This window comes from Lynx rufus, unplaced genomic scaffold (genome assembly GCF_022079265.1).
Source record: "Lynx rufus isolate CCGP_SWC_20201006 ecotype Redwood Valley unplaced genomic scaffold, mLynRuf1.p SCAF_5, whole genome shotgun sequence".
Lineage (NCBI taxonomy): Eukaryota > Metazoa > Chordata > Mammalia > Carnivora > Felidae > Lynx > Lynx rufus.
Window position 1 is genome coordinate 133,541,308 of NW_025814867.1, and position 14,492 is coordinate 133,555,799.

General features: G+C 34.7%; 1 protein-coding gene across 1 annotated transcript in view; it reads right to left on the reverse strand.

Annotated features, from left to right (window-relative positions):
• Positions 1–14,492, reverse strand: part of TMPRSS15 (transmembrane serine protease 15) — a 121,384-nt gene that overhangs the window by 74,718 nt on the left and 32,174 nt on the right. Inside the window, exons 8-11 of the mRNA XM_047100465.1 lie at positions 13,518–13,626; positions 8,198–8,304; positions 6,991–7,131; positions 6,223–6,372 (exon numbers count right to left, since the gene is read on the reverse strand). Of these exons, the coding sequence (XP_046956421.1) occupies positions 6,223–6,372; positions 6,991–7,131; positions 8,198–8,304; positions 13,518–13,626 (507 nt within the window). The remainder of the gene's footprint in view (positions 1–6,222; positions 6,373–6,990; positions 7,132–8,197; positions 8,305–13,517; positions 13,627–14,492) is intronic.

Here is a 14,492-nt window from a genome sequence, read left to right on the forward strand (position 1 = left end):
ATGGTGTAAGAAAGTGGTCCAGGTTCATTTTTCTGCATGTCGCTGTCCAGTTTTCATAGCACCACTTGCTGAAGGGACTGTCTTTATTCCATTGGATATTCTTTCCTGCTTTGTCAGAGATTAGTTGGCCAGACGTTTGTGGATCCATTTCTGGGTTCTCTATTCTGTTCCACTGATCTGATTGCCTGTTCTTGTGCCAGTATCATACTGTCTTGATGATTACAGCTTTGTAGTATAGCTTGAAGTCTGGGATTGTGATGCCTCCTGCTTTGGTTTTCTTTTTCAAGATCGCTTTGGCTATTTGGGTCTTTTCTGGTTCCATACAAATTTTAGGATTATTTGTTTTAGCTCTGTGAAGAATGCTGGCGTTATTTTGATAGGGATGCATTGAATATGTAGATTGCTTTGGGTAGTATCGACATTTTAACAATATTTGTTCTTCTTATCCAGGAGCATGGAATCTTTTTCCATCTTTTTGTGTCTTCTTCAATTTCTTTCATAAGCTTTCTACAGTTTTCAGTGTATTGATTTTTCACCTCTTTGGTTAGATTTATTCCTAGGTATTTTATGATTTTTTGTGCAACTATAAATGGAATCATTTCTTGATTTCTCTTTCTGTCGCTTCATTGTTGGTGCACAGGAATGCAACCTATTTCTGTGCGTTGATTTTATATCCTGCAACTTTGCCGAATTCATGAATCAGTTCTAGCAGTTTTTTGGTGGAATCTTTTGGGTTTTCCATATAGAGTATCGTGTCATCTGAATAGAGTGAATGTTTGACCTCCTCCTGGCCGATTTGGATGCCTTTTATTTCTTTGTGTTGTCTGATTGCAAGGGCTAAGACTTCCAATACTATGTTGAATAACAGTGGTGAGAGTGGACATCCCTGTCTTGTTCCTGACCTTAGGGGGAAAGCTCTCAGTTTTTTCCCATTGAAGATGATATTAGAATTGGGTTGTTCATATATGGCTTTTATGATCTCGAGGCTTGCTCCTTCTATCCCTACTTTCTTGAGGGTTTTTATCAAGAAAGGATGCTATATTTTGTCAAATGCTTTCTCTGCATCTTTGAGAGGATTATGTGGTTCTTGTCCTTTCTTTTATTGATGTGATGAATCACGTTAATTGTTTTACAGATATTGAACCAGCCCTGCATCCTAGGTATAAATCCCACTTGGTCGTGGTGAATAATTTTTTAAATGTTGGATCCAGTTGGCTAATAACTTGTTGAGAATTTTTGCATCCATGTTCATCAGGGAAATTGGTTTATAGTTCTCCTTTTTAGTGGGGTCTCTGTCTGGTTTTGGAATCAAGGTAATGCTGGCTTCATAGAAAGAGTTTGGAAGTTTTCCTTCCATTTCTATTTTTTGGAACAGCTTCAAGAGAATAGGTGTTAACTGTTCCTTAAATTTTTGGTAGAATTTCCCTGGAAAACCATCTGGCCCTGGACTCTTGTTTTTTGGGAGATTTTTGATTAGTAATTCGATTTCCTTACTGGTTATGGGTCTGTTCAAATTTTCTATTTCTTCCTGTTTCAGTTTTGGTAGTGTATATGTTTCTAGGAATTTGTCCATTTCTTCCAGATTACCCATTTTATTGGCATATAATTTCTCATAATATTCTTTTATTATTGTTTTATTTATGCTGTGTTGGTTGTGATTTCTCCTCTTTCATTCTTGGTTTTATTTATTTGGGTCCTTTCCTTTTTTTTTTTTTTTGATCAAACTGACTCGTGGTTTATCAATTTTGTTAATTCTTTGAAAGAACCATCTTCTGGTTTCATTAATCTGTTCTACTGTCTTTTTGGTTTTGATAGCATTAATTTCTGCTCTGATCTTTTTTATTTCCTGTCTTCTGCTGGTTTGGGGTTTTATTTGCTGTTCTTTTTCTAGCTCCTTAAGATGTAAGTTTGGTTGTGTATCTGAGATCTTTCTTCCTTCTTTAGGATGCCCCGGATTGCTATATACTTTCCTCTTATGACTGCCTTGCTGTGTCCCAGAGGTTTTGGGTTGTGGTGCTACTATTTTCATTGACTTCCATATACTTTTTAATTTCCTCTTTAACTGTTTGGTTAGCCCATTCATTCTTTAGTAGGATGTTCTTCAGTCTCCAAGTTTTTGTTACCTATCCAAATTTTTTCTTGTGGTTAATTTCGAGTTTCATAGCGTTGTTGTCTGAACATATGAATGGTATGATCTCAATCTTTTTGTACTTACTTAAGGCTGATTTGTGTCCCAGTATGTGGTCTATTCTGGAGAACGTTCCATGTGCACTGGAGAAGAATGTATATTCTGTTGCTTTAGGATGAAATATTCTGAATATATCTGTTAAGTCCATCTGGTCCAGTGTGGCATTCAAAGCCATTGTTTCCTTGTTGATTTTTTTGATTAGATGATCTGTCCATTGCTGTGAGTGGGGTGTTGAAGTCCCCTACTATTATGGTATCACTATCAATGAGTTTCTTTATGTTTGTGATTAATTGATTTATATATTTGGGTGCTTTCACATTTGGCACATAAATGTTTACAATTGTTAGGTCTTCTTGGTGGATAGACCCCTTAATTATAATATAATGCCCTTCTTCATCTCTTGTTACAGTGTTTATTTTAAAGTCTAGATTGTCTGATATGAGTATGGCTACTCCATACTTTTGCTGTCCATTAGCATGATGGATGGTTCTCTATCCCTTTATTTTCAATCTGAAGGTGTCTTTAGGTCTAAAGTAGGTCTCTTGTAAACAGCATATAGGTGGATCTTGTTCCCTTATCCATTCTGCTACCCTGTGTCTTTTGATTGGAGCATTTAGTCCATTGATGTTTAGAGTGAGTACTGAAACATGAATTTATTGCCATTATGTTGTTTGTAGGGTTGGAGTTTCTGGTGGTGTTCTCTGGTCCTTTCTAGTCTTTCTTTCTTTCTTTCTTTCTTTCTTTCTTTCTTTCTTTCATCTTTTCTCCCCTCAGAGAGTCCCCCTTAAAATTTCTTGCAGGGCTGGTTAAGTGGTCACAAACTCCTTTAATTTTTGTTTGTCTGGGAAACTTTTTATCTCTCCTTCTATTTTCAATGACAGTCTTGATGGATAAAGAGTTCTTGGCTGCATATTTTTCTAATTCAGCACATTGAATATACCCTGCCACTCTTTTCTGGCCTGCCAAGTTTCTGTGGATAGGTCCGCTGCAAACCTGATCTGTCTTCCCTTGTAGGTTAGGGACTTTTTTTCCCTTGCTGTTTTCATGATTCTCTCCTTGCCTGAGTATTTTGTGAATTTGACTATGATATGCCTCGTTGATGGTCGGTTTTTGTTGATCTAATGGGGGTCCTCTGTGCTTCCTGGATTTTGATGTCTGTGTCTTTCCCCAGGTTAGGAAAATTTTCTGCTATGATTTGCTCCCCTACCCCTTCTACCCCTATTTCTCTCTCTTCCTCTTTTGGGACCCCTATGATTCCGATGTTGTTCCTTTTTAATGAGTCACTGATTTCTCTAATTCTTAAATTGTGCTTCATTGTGCTTTTTCTGCTTCATTATTGTCTATAAGTTTGTCCTCTATATCGCTGATTCTCTGTTCTGCCTCATCCATCCTTGTCATCTCTGCATCCATCCGTGATTGCAGCTCAGTTATAGCATTTTTATTTCATTCTATTTTTTACTTCTTTTATCTCTGCAGAAAGGGATTCTAATCTATTTTTGACTCTAGCTAGTATTCCTATTATTGTGATTCTAAATTCTGGTTCAGATATCTTGCTTGTATCTGTGTTGGTTAAATCCCTGGCTGTCATTTCTGCGTGCTCTTTCTTTTGGGGTGAATTCCTTCATTTTGTCATTTTGAAGGGAGAAAAGGAATTAATGATGTAGAAAAATTAAAATTAAAAAAATTAAAATTAAAAAATATTAATATTAAAAAATTAAAAACACACATATACACACACATCTAATAAATGATGCTAGATCCTAGGTATGTTTTGGTCTGGGTGTTGAAAGTGGTTTGACAGATTAGAGAAAGAAAAGGTGGGGGAAGGAAATTGTTTGAGAATTTGAAGAAATGAATACACGGAAGTAGACTAAAATGAGACGATGGGAGTCAAATAGAATTTGAAAAAATTTACACAAAAGTAAAGAATATAGTAGAAAAAAATTGAAGAAAAATATTTTTAATAAAAATTAAAAATAAAAAATGATTTTTTCTCTTTCTGTATTCAAGAAAAAGAAAAGAAATGAAAAAGAAAAAAAAGAAAAAAATCGTTTGAAAATTTGAAAAAGTGAATACACTGTAGCAGACTAAAATAAAATGATGGAAGTAAAATATAATTTGAAAAAAATTGCATAGGCAAAAAAAATAGTAAAAAAATTAAAGAAAATATTTTTAATAGAAATCGAAAGTAAAAATGAAGTTTTTGTGTTTGCATTCACGAAAAAGAAAAGAAATGAAAAAGAGAAAAAAGAAAAAGTAAAAAAAAGGAAATAGTTTGAAATTTTGAAAAGGTGAATACACTGAAGTAGACTAAAATAAAATGATGGAAGTAAGATAGAATTTGAAAACATTTACACAAAAGTAAAAAATATATTTAAAAAATTAAAGCAAAATATTTTTAATAAAAATTGAAAATAAAAGAGTTTTTTCTCTTTATTCAAGAAAAAGAAAAGTAGTGTAAAAGAGAAAAAAAGAAGAAAAAAACAAAGAAAGAAAATTGAATAGAAGGACCTGCTAACAGATTGAAATAGGACTGGAATTACTTCATTTTCCCCTAGAAGTCAGACTATGTAGCACTTTATAGTCCTTAAACTAAGTAGGAGGTGAGACTTGTGTTCTTGAAGAGTGAGGTTAGTCCAGTTGGGTGGGGCTCAGTGTAATGGCTCCATTCTCCTCTAGATGGCGCTGCTAGCCTACTGGGGTGGATTGTTGCCGCACTGGTAAATGCATATGGGCATGCGCGGGATAGGTGAAACTTGCGTCACCCAAGTATCCAGTCTCTAGTGTCGGAACTGTTCTCCCGGATCAGCAATCGCGCACCCATCCTCTGTCTTCAGGTTTCATCCACTCCCTGCTTCTTCACTGTCCGTGACCAAGCCCCAGGCCGTACCTCTCTGCCGAGTTTTGTCTCAGATGTGGCTGTTTCCCCGGCCCCTTACTTCTGAAAGACTGCGGGTTTGACCCGTTCCGCCCCTCTGCGGGAGGGTCTCACCGAGCAATGGCTGAATGCCAGCTGCACCCAGGAACGCTTGCGGCACCCTGCTGCCGGTTCCTCGAGACTGCAGCCAGGTGCCAGCCCGCCCAGAAAAACTTCAAGCAATAGTGTAGCAGCAGCATTTCAGGGATTATGGGAAATCACAGCACACATCTGGCACCAGGCTTCACCCTTAAAGACCTTGTTCCAGCACCAGCGAATGTGGCCGTTTTCTGGGATCTGCTGGGACCAGGTGGCTTCAACAGTCTCCACCAAATGTCCTTCCAGCAATGGAACCGCTTTTCTCCGTGTGGTCCGAGAACCCCCTGGACCCCGTTCTGCTCCTGGGGATTCGCCCTTTTCACCCGAGCACCTACAGGTATGGAGCTGTGGAGTTGCAACCTTTGCGCTCCCCTTGTTTACAGTCTTAATGGAATTTAAACCGTCTCCTTTCTCCTTTCTCCCTTTTTAGTTTAGTCCCTGTGTCTGTTTCCAATTTTCCACTTTCTCTCCAGCTGCTTTTGGGGAGGGGTGCTTTTCCCGTATGCTCCCCCCACCCAGTCTCCATCCTCTCTTCACCTGCAAGCGCCGCTCCCTGCCTGCCGCCGGCTTCTGTCCCCAAGTTCACCTCTCCACACCACGTACCTGCTGAATTCTGTGGTTCAGGTTGTGCAGATTGTTGTGTTAATCCTCCAATCAGTTTTCTAGGTGTGTAGGACGGTTTAGTGTTGGTCTGGCTGTATTTCATGGACTCGAGACACACAAAAAACTTCCATGCTGTTTCGCCATCTTGGCTCCTCCCAACAACCTAAGTCTTATGTGGAATAGCCTCTGTGTACTTTTCCATATTTCAGGCATATACTGGGTAAAATAATGTATCTTTTGAAATATTCTCATTTGCTGGCCTATTTGATTACCATTTTCACTTCAAAACATTTGTTAGTCCATGATTTTTTTAAAAAAGAAAATCTGAAAAGACTATTTTTAATTTAATGCTGTTCACATTAAACTGCAGAAAACACCAGCTTCCCTTTGATTTTGAATTAAATATGAATTATACCTGAATAATTGCCAAAAGTATGGTCGAAATTTGGTCCAGTAAAAGGAGGAAAGGTGTTTCCCTGTATCCTTTCCCATTCGTTATCATCATTTAGATCCTGGACCCAGAAACAAAAGCCATCTTCAAAATCACAGTTAATTTTCTCATAATCTGTGAATTAAAAAAGAGGAAGAAAATACTTCAAATTTAGTCCACAGTGTGACTAATTGTAACCGATTGCATCAAAAATAATCTAGTCTTATACAGTCTTGTATATCTATAATTAAGTGTCATGCACATAGTCTTTTTTAATTCATCTTCATTCTGTTTCATTCCATTTAGTTGAAAAAAATAGCTTTTTGTTGCCAACTGTCTTAAATTAATATGCTTCCTATATCCCAGTAGCCCTTTAGCAAAGCAAGCTTCTTTTTCTTAGTATTCTTTAATTTTACATCTGATCTCTATTGGCTTACCCAGAATATTGGTCAATATTCTGGAATATTCTCAGAATTAATTTTATGCATATGTGTGTGTATACATATATGAAACTTTGTAATTTTTCTGGAATTGATTATTTGATTCTTTTGAAGAACATGAACTATTTTCTAATTTCTCAATTTTCCTAAGTATCAAGGAGAGAGAGCTATACATGAGATACTCATTAAAGAACCTGCGTAATAAAACAAATTATGACATTGTTCTAAAACTTTAAATTCTGCTACTTTTAAAATTCCATTACAATATTAAAGCATCTTAAAATTCAAAGGCTAAATAATAAACAATACTTACTATTAAGCTCTGTGCTATTAAATGCAGTATATGTCACAGTAAATCCAATATAATCATTTTCATCAGATTCTATAAGGAAGGTGGCAGTAACCTGGTTGGAAAAGACCCTAATTGTGCCAGGATTGGTTTCCCACAGAGAAGCTACAAAAAAAAATGAATGACTATAATATACTTATAGATCTGTTCATCCATCCATCCATCCTTCTGTCCATCCAACAATTTATTATTCTATCAATTGATTCATCAATCTATATTATACCACTCAGTACAATGAGCACTAGTAATGATTAATTGGTTAATTGAAATGTCTCTTCTCCTAAGTGTTAGAAAACCTCAAATTATACATATTTATGGTTTGAAAAAGCTATATTTTTGTTTTTAATTATTAGCTGCACAACACTATATACTCATAAAAAGAAAAGATGCATCCCTTTATTGAAAAAGTTCCTCTAAGAAACACACAAACTAAGCAGTTATAAAACTAAAAATTTGGCTCTGTCAGGTATTGCTCATGCCACACTAATAATGGCTAAAGCTTGGTCACAATAATAGAAACAAGAGTATTTTTTTGTCTTTCTACCCATGTAACGGTTGGACCAGACAGAATAGAGTGGGCACATGTATATTAGTGAATTCCCCGCCGTCTATTCGACTTCTATTACTGTCCATGTATATAATGACAATGGTTATGAAAGGACAATACCACCTATACCTATCATTTAATGAGCCTACATCCTGGGGTAGCCATTGTTTTACTTGCTGTATTCATAATAGTCTTGCAAAAGAATGAATAGTAGAGTGCATGTTGAAAATAGGAAGACATTCTGTGAGTTTATAACCAATGCAATGTTAGAGAAAATGAGAACAATGGTTTTCGAGGTTTGTCTGAATTTTGCTTAATGGGAGAAACAAACAAAGCATAGTAGCCAAAGACACAATTATATTTCTTTGGAAAATTCCACCTTATTTTAAAAAATAGTTAGAAGAGGGTAATGTGAAGTAGTAACCATTTTACTACTAAGAAGATTGATCACATAGGGAACTAAATTGTTCATTTTTATAATGAAAACCAGTTTTGCCTTTTCCTTTCAGTAACTTAAATTTCAAGTCCATATTCAGTTTAAAATCAAAGTCAAAACACATCACTTCAAAGAGTTTACTACATATTTTCATTTTGATAATGGATTGTATATTTGTTTTAACTTACCTCTTAAAATCTTGTTTGTACCCACACCTTCATAAATATTTAATACATCTGTATAATATGTATTAAAGTCATCGAAGCTCAGTTTAATGGAGAGTCCTTGATTTACACTAAATTAAGCAAAAAATAGGTTACTACACTCTTAACAAGTTGTCAAAACTCTTTATGCATTCTAAAATTTGGATGTATTTTCTAATTGTGATTTAAAAATCACATAACATGAGATTGATGCTCAATGAATTTTTAAGCTTATGATACAGAACTGTTATCTATAAGCACAATGTTGTACAGCAGATCTCTAGGACTTTTTCCACTTTGTGTTACTGAAACTCTATACCATTGAACAGTAACTCCCCATTTCACCCTCCCTCTGTCCCTGGAAACCAGCATTCTACTTTCTGTCTCTATGAATTTGAATAGTTTAGATGCTTCATATAAATACAATCATGCAGTATTTGGCCCTCTGTAAAAAGCTTATTTCACTTCACATGATATCCTCAAAGTTCACCCATGTTGTTGCATATGACAGGATTTCCTTCCTTTAATGACTGAAAAATATTCCCTTGTATGTATGTACCACATTTTTTTTATTCATTCCTCAGTCATGGACATTGAGGTTGTTTCCTCTCCTTGGCTGTTGTGAATAATGCTGCAGTGGGAGTGAACATGGGATTGCAAATATCTCTTAGAGATTTTGATTTTGACTCTTTTGGATAAATATCCAGAAATGGGATTGCTGGATCGTACAGTAGTTCTAGTTTTAAAATTATGAAGAACCTCTCTGTATTGTTTTCCATCGTTACCACACCATTTCACATTCTATCAACAGTGCACGTGTTTCTATTTCCTCCACTTCCTCACCAAATTTATAACATTCTGTTTTTTTTTAATCATTGTGATTTTAATTTGCATATCCTTGATGATTGTTTATATTGAACAACTTTTCACATGCTTATTGACTCTTTGTATGTCTTCTTTGGAGAGGTAACTATTTGAGATTTTTGTCCATTTTTTAAATTAGATATTTGGTTTTTGTTTTGTTTGGTTTTGTTTTTTTGCTATGTAGTTGTAGTAGTTCCTAATATGTTTTGGGTATTATCACTTTATCAGATATATGGCTTGCAAACATTACCTTCCATTCCATAGGTTGCCTTTTTACTCTATTGATTTCTTCCTTTGCTGTGTGGAATGATTTTAATGTGACATAATGCCACTTGTCTATTTTTGCTTTAGTTGTCTATGCAACTAAAGGAAATCACTGTGATGACTAATGTTATGAAGAGTTCTATTTTTTTTTTATGTATGTGAGATATGATTGTGTGGTATTTGGTTGATATGGGTGTGGTGGATTTGTGGTATGTGTGTTGATTGCATATTTGTTGTTTATGTGTGGGGTGAATATGGTGTTTGTATGTTATGTGTGTACTGAGTGTGTCTCATGTGTGTGATATGTGTGGTATTCCAAATGGTGTTTGTGTATGATACATGCAATAGGTATGTGTGTTGTATTTGTGGTGTTTGTTGTATATGTGTTGTTTATATGTGGTGTGTGTGGTATGTGTCTTGTGTGAATATTATGTGTATTTGTGTGCTATATGTGTGATTCATGTGTGGTATGTGGCTGGTGTATGCATGATGTATTTCCTATCTTTTCTTCTAGGAATTTTATGATTTCTGGTCATACATTTAGGTATTTAATCCATTTTATGTTGATTTTCTATGGTGTAAGATAAGGGTCCAATTTTAGTTTTCTGTATGTGAATATCCAGTTTTACCAACACTGTTTGTTGAAGAGAGTGTTGTATTCCCATTGTGTAGTCCTGGAACCCCTAACAAAGATCATTTAACCATAGGGTGTGGGTTTATTTCTGGGCTCTCTATTCTGTTCTATTGGTCTATGTACCTGTTTTTATGCTAGTACCATGCTGTTTTGATTACTGTAGCTTTGTAATGTATTTTAAAACCAGGAAGTATGAGGCCTCCAGCTTTGTTCTTTTTCTCAAGGTTGCTTTGGTTATTTAGGGTCTTTTATGAGTTAATATGGATTTTAGAATTCTTTCTTTTCTATTTGTGTAAGAATATGGCATTAGGATTTTGATAGAGATTGTATTGAATCCATAGATCATTTTCAGTAGTATGGACATTAATATATTATTACATTTTAACAATATTAAGTCTTCCAATCCATGAACATGAGATGTCTTCCCATTATTTGTGTCTTCTTTAAATTCTTTCAACTATGTTTTGTAGTTTTCAGTGTACAAGTCTTAACCTCCTTGGTTAAGTTTATTCCTAGGTACTTTATTCTTTTTGGTGCTATTGTAAATAGGTTTGTTCCTTAATTTCTTTTCTGGACTATTCATTGTTAGTGTATGGAAACACACATGATTTTTTATATGAATTTTGTATATGCAACTTTGTTGATTTCTTTTATTAGTTCTAACATATTGTCTGTATGTGTGTATTTTTATGATTTTCTATATATGCAATCTTGTCAGTTCTTATGTGCTCTTGCAAATGGTGGCAGCCATTTATACAGATTCTGCCTCGGTTAGGTCAGTTTAGAGGTGGGTGAGTGAGCCTGGTAGTGCGACCTCAGGACCCCAGTGTCAAAGTTTAAGAAGACATGGGAAGAAGAAATGAAGTAGGCTTCAGAGTGATTTCTAGTTTTTTAATTGAACTTTTGATGTCTTTAGGGAAGAATAAAATGAATTTTCCTTCATGTGTTATTTTTAAGCTATAAAGCTGAGAGATACAAGAGAAGCTCCTTAGGAAATTTTGCTTTCAGGATTCCTTTACTTTTCTTTATGTATAAAGTTGAAGGTACAAGAGAGAAACTAGTGAGTATTTCTTCTGACTCAGAAAAGCCAACTTGCAATAAAAATTTGGTCATTTATAGATAGAAGACTAATTAGAAAATATAATATCTGTTTATTATAATGTAGACATGGTTATCTTTTGATTTTTAAGGGAATGGGTATTTTTCTAAATATAACTTATGCATTTTATATTTTTGTATCAATAGCTAATCTTTTTAAAGCCCAGTTTTTTTGATAATTTAATATGGGGGTAAGCCCTTTACAGTCATTACTACATTTAATAATGACTTTGGCCTCTGAATTTAGAGATGTTGAACTCTAAGGATGTAGAAATTTTGGGTCAAAGAGATTTAGTTATTAGCTAGAGATCACATATTTTGAATCTGTAGAGGGAAGATTTGAATTCATACAGATTGTCTCAGGTGCTCATATTCTTCATATTTGATTCTCTGCTAAATGTAGTTTTAATATAATTCCAACAATGGGCTGGTCTAGCCCAAAATATAGTTTAATTGCATCTTAAACATTTCTCCACCATTTAATGGTCTTCAAGCTTATAGGAAACATGATTATCTTTATGACCCCCTTTGATCATAATTAGGAAAAACAAACTATCAAAGACAATGTATCACCATTGTAGTAACCAGTTTCAAGAAGAAAAACAAAATACTTAGGTTGTTTATATGATTAATTAATTCATGATTTCATCTTGAAGTGCAGTGTTTAGGGTAACATTTTAGGTCCTTTGGGGTTTGGAAATCATTGCTGCACTAATGGTGTATTTCTTAAAAATGGTTTTAAAAATTAAGTAATGGAAAAAAAAGTAAAAAAGAATAGAACCATACAAATCCTTAATTAACATAGTTTGATTGTTACATAAATGATATTACTACTATGGCAAAAGTTTGTTGGGTTCTCCTTATAAACTCTCCTACAAGTTTGATCCAGTTTGATTAAGCATTTAACAATTAAATTTAACAATTAAATTATATTTATTTGGTGTGAATAAAATTTCAAAGATTGCATGAAGAAATAATTTAGGATTCATGTTCTTTCCATTTTCAGAGAAAGTAATTTAAGATTTTTCTAAACCTTTCTGCTGACATTTTAAGTAAGGAATAGAATATTTTTCATTTTACTTGTAATCAATGCTAATAGCCATTTATAAATGCTTCTTTTTAAATTTGATCTGATTCTATTAGAAACAATATCCCCCAAATTGGTTAATTCTTCACTTGACAAGTGAGCTGTCATTTTGAATACAAAATCTTATCTTTGGCATACAAGTAACATGTTGTCTAGAGCATGAAAACATATCTTACATGTGGCTGAACTCCAAAATAGAAATTATTTAAAGAGAACAGAATGTTCTTCCCTTCATGAATTTGAAGGGAAATACGAATTTCCCTTCATATCCCATTTTATCTCTGGGGTATGTACACTAGGAAACAACACTGTGAATCTTTATGGAACCATTTTCTATCATACATGGTTGGCAAGAATGTGTTTGGCATTGCCTTATAACCTTCTTTAATCAGTCGTAATGTTGATTCTCCTAGTTTTCTAGTGAGTCATCACAATGATTAAAACTATTATACAGTAAGTTGGATCGGGAAACCACAGTCCTACCCAGCTGTTAAGAGAAATGAACTAACTAGAATGTCATTTATCAAAGTGAATTCCAGAGAACGTTTATTCTTCATGCTCTGTGGAGAAAAACGATCAGTGGCTTAAGATGATTTTTTTTTAAATTTATATTGCTCATTAACTTATTTAAACTGAACTTAAAAAGTTATAATGAGTTTATTTCAGCTTTGCTTTTATTTATTTGCGTACAAATTATTTTCCTTTGGAATCTGGGAGGAACATCAGATACTGCTCCTGTGTGCAAAATGCTTAGATAAACATTAAGGTCAATCAGTCTTCAGCAGTTTAATTATTTGGATCATCATAATGATTGAATTAGTGGATTGAATTAAGAGCTTGGAGGTCAATATCATGTATTTGACATGCTAACTGATCTTAGTGTTATTCAAGATCTAGCTACTATTGTCTAGTAGGATGTGTATAGAGGGTGTCCCCAACTCTTAATCTGCCATGACTAAATCACATCAGAGGACATTTTCATATAGATGCTGGCATAATGAGAAAAGGATCCTTGGTGGCCAGGATGCAAGTAATGGGAAATATTATATATTGCAGTATATAGATATAAATGTGTGCTGTTCACTTTGGCAACCCTTGATTTGTGCCAATCATCAAGGGGGGAAAGTTTGCCACAGAATCCTACGATGGCCCCATTAATTAGACAGTATTACCCATAGGATAGAACACCTTTTTGAAGAATGAGAGAGAAACTTCTAGGACAGGTTATCAGTTGGGAAGACTGCTTCATAGCCAGTGAAAATGATTGTTAAAAAATAGACTACAATAGGTGGTAAGACTTATTGTATCAGGGAAAGACTTTATGACTTAACAACAGGGAATAGAAAATGATATATTACCGTATAATCCACTGGCAAACAACACTTGATTTAGAAGGCTTTGGGTAATGAACAGCCTGGAAGGACCCAGAAGTTCCAGTCAACAAAAACCTGCCATCACAAGCTGTGGCTGTGGAAAAAAATGAGAAGTCATGTTAGACAAAAAACAGTCCTGGAAAGTTTTATCAAGTGAAATGGGATTCAAATTGGCTAATGAACCCTTCACAGAACAGTTATGACTGAATCTGTATGACTGAAATGATCCAATAGGAGTAGATCAGATCTCATGTTTAAAATCTATTGCCTATTTTCATATACTTGCTCATAACTCACCATAGATTCCTTTAGAAAAGCATTTTACTTCTAAATGCCCATACCTAAACTGCATTTTTAGTATTTGTCACATTTTTTTTAAAGTGAGTACCTTTCAAAAAATTTATTTAATGTTTATTTATTATTGAGAGATAGAGAGAGACAGAGCAGTGCATGGGAGAGGCAGAGAGAGGAGAGACACAGAATCCGAAGCAGGCTTCATGTTCTGAGCTGTTAGCACAGATCCTGATGCGGGACTCGAACTCCCAAACTGCAAGATCATGACCTGAGCCCAAGTAGGACACTTAACCAACTGAGCCACCCAGGTGTCCCTATTTTTTCACATTTTTAAGGAAATAAATATATTTGAATTATAAACTCCTAATTTAGACAAATAGCTACTATTTTTTGGTCTTATTTTCCTGATTAAATTGGAGGGAGGGTGAATTTTAAATATATGCATTCTGTGCTATGTCCTCCTGAAAATGATCACAATATGGCCAGGCAAATGATATATGTGGTGCCAGTGGCCTGTAGCAAATTCCATCCATCTGATCTATTCCACCCATCTTTTAAACTTCTTGCTTCTTTTGTATGAATTTGCTATCTCAATATTGTCATTCAATATTCCTGAATATGTCTTCTGTGTTTCATGACTACTCATTTTCCTCTTTTAATTCTTGT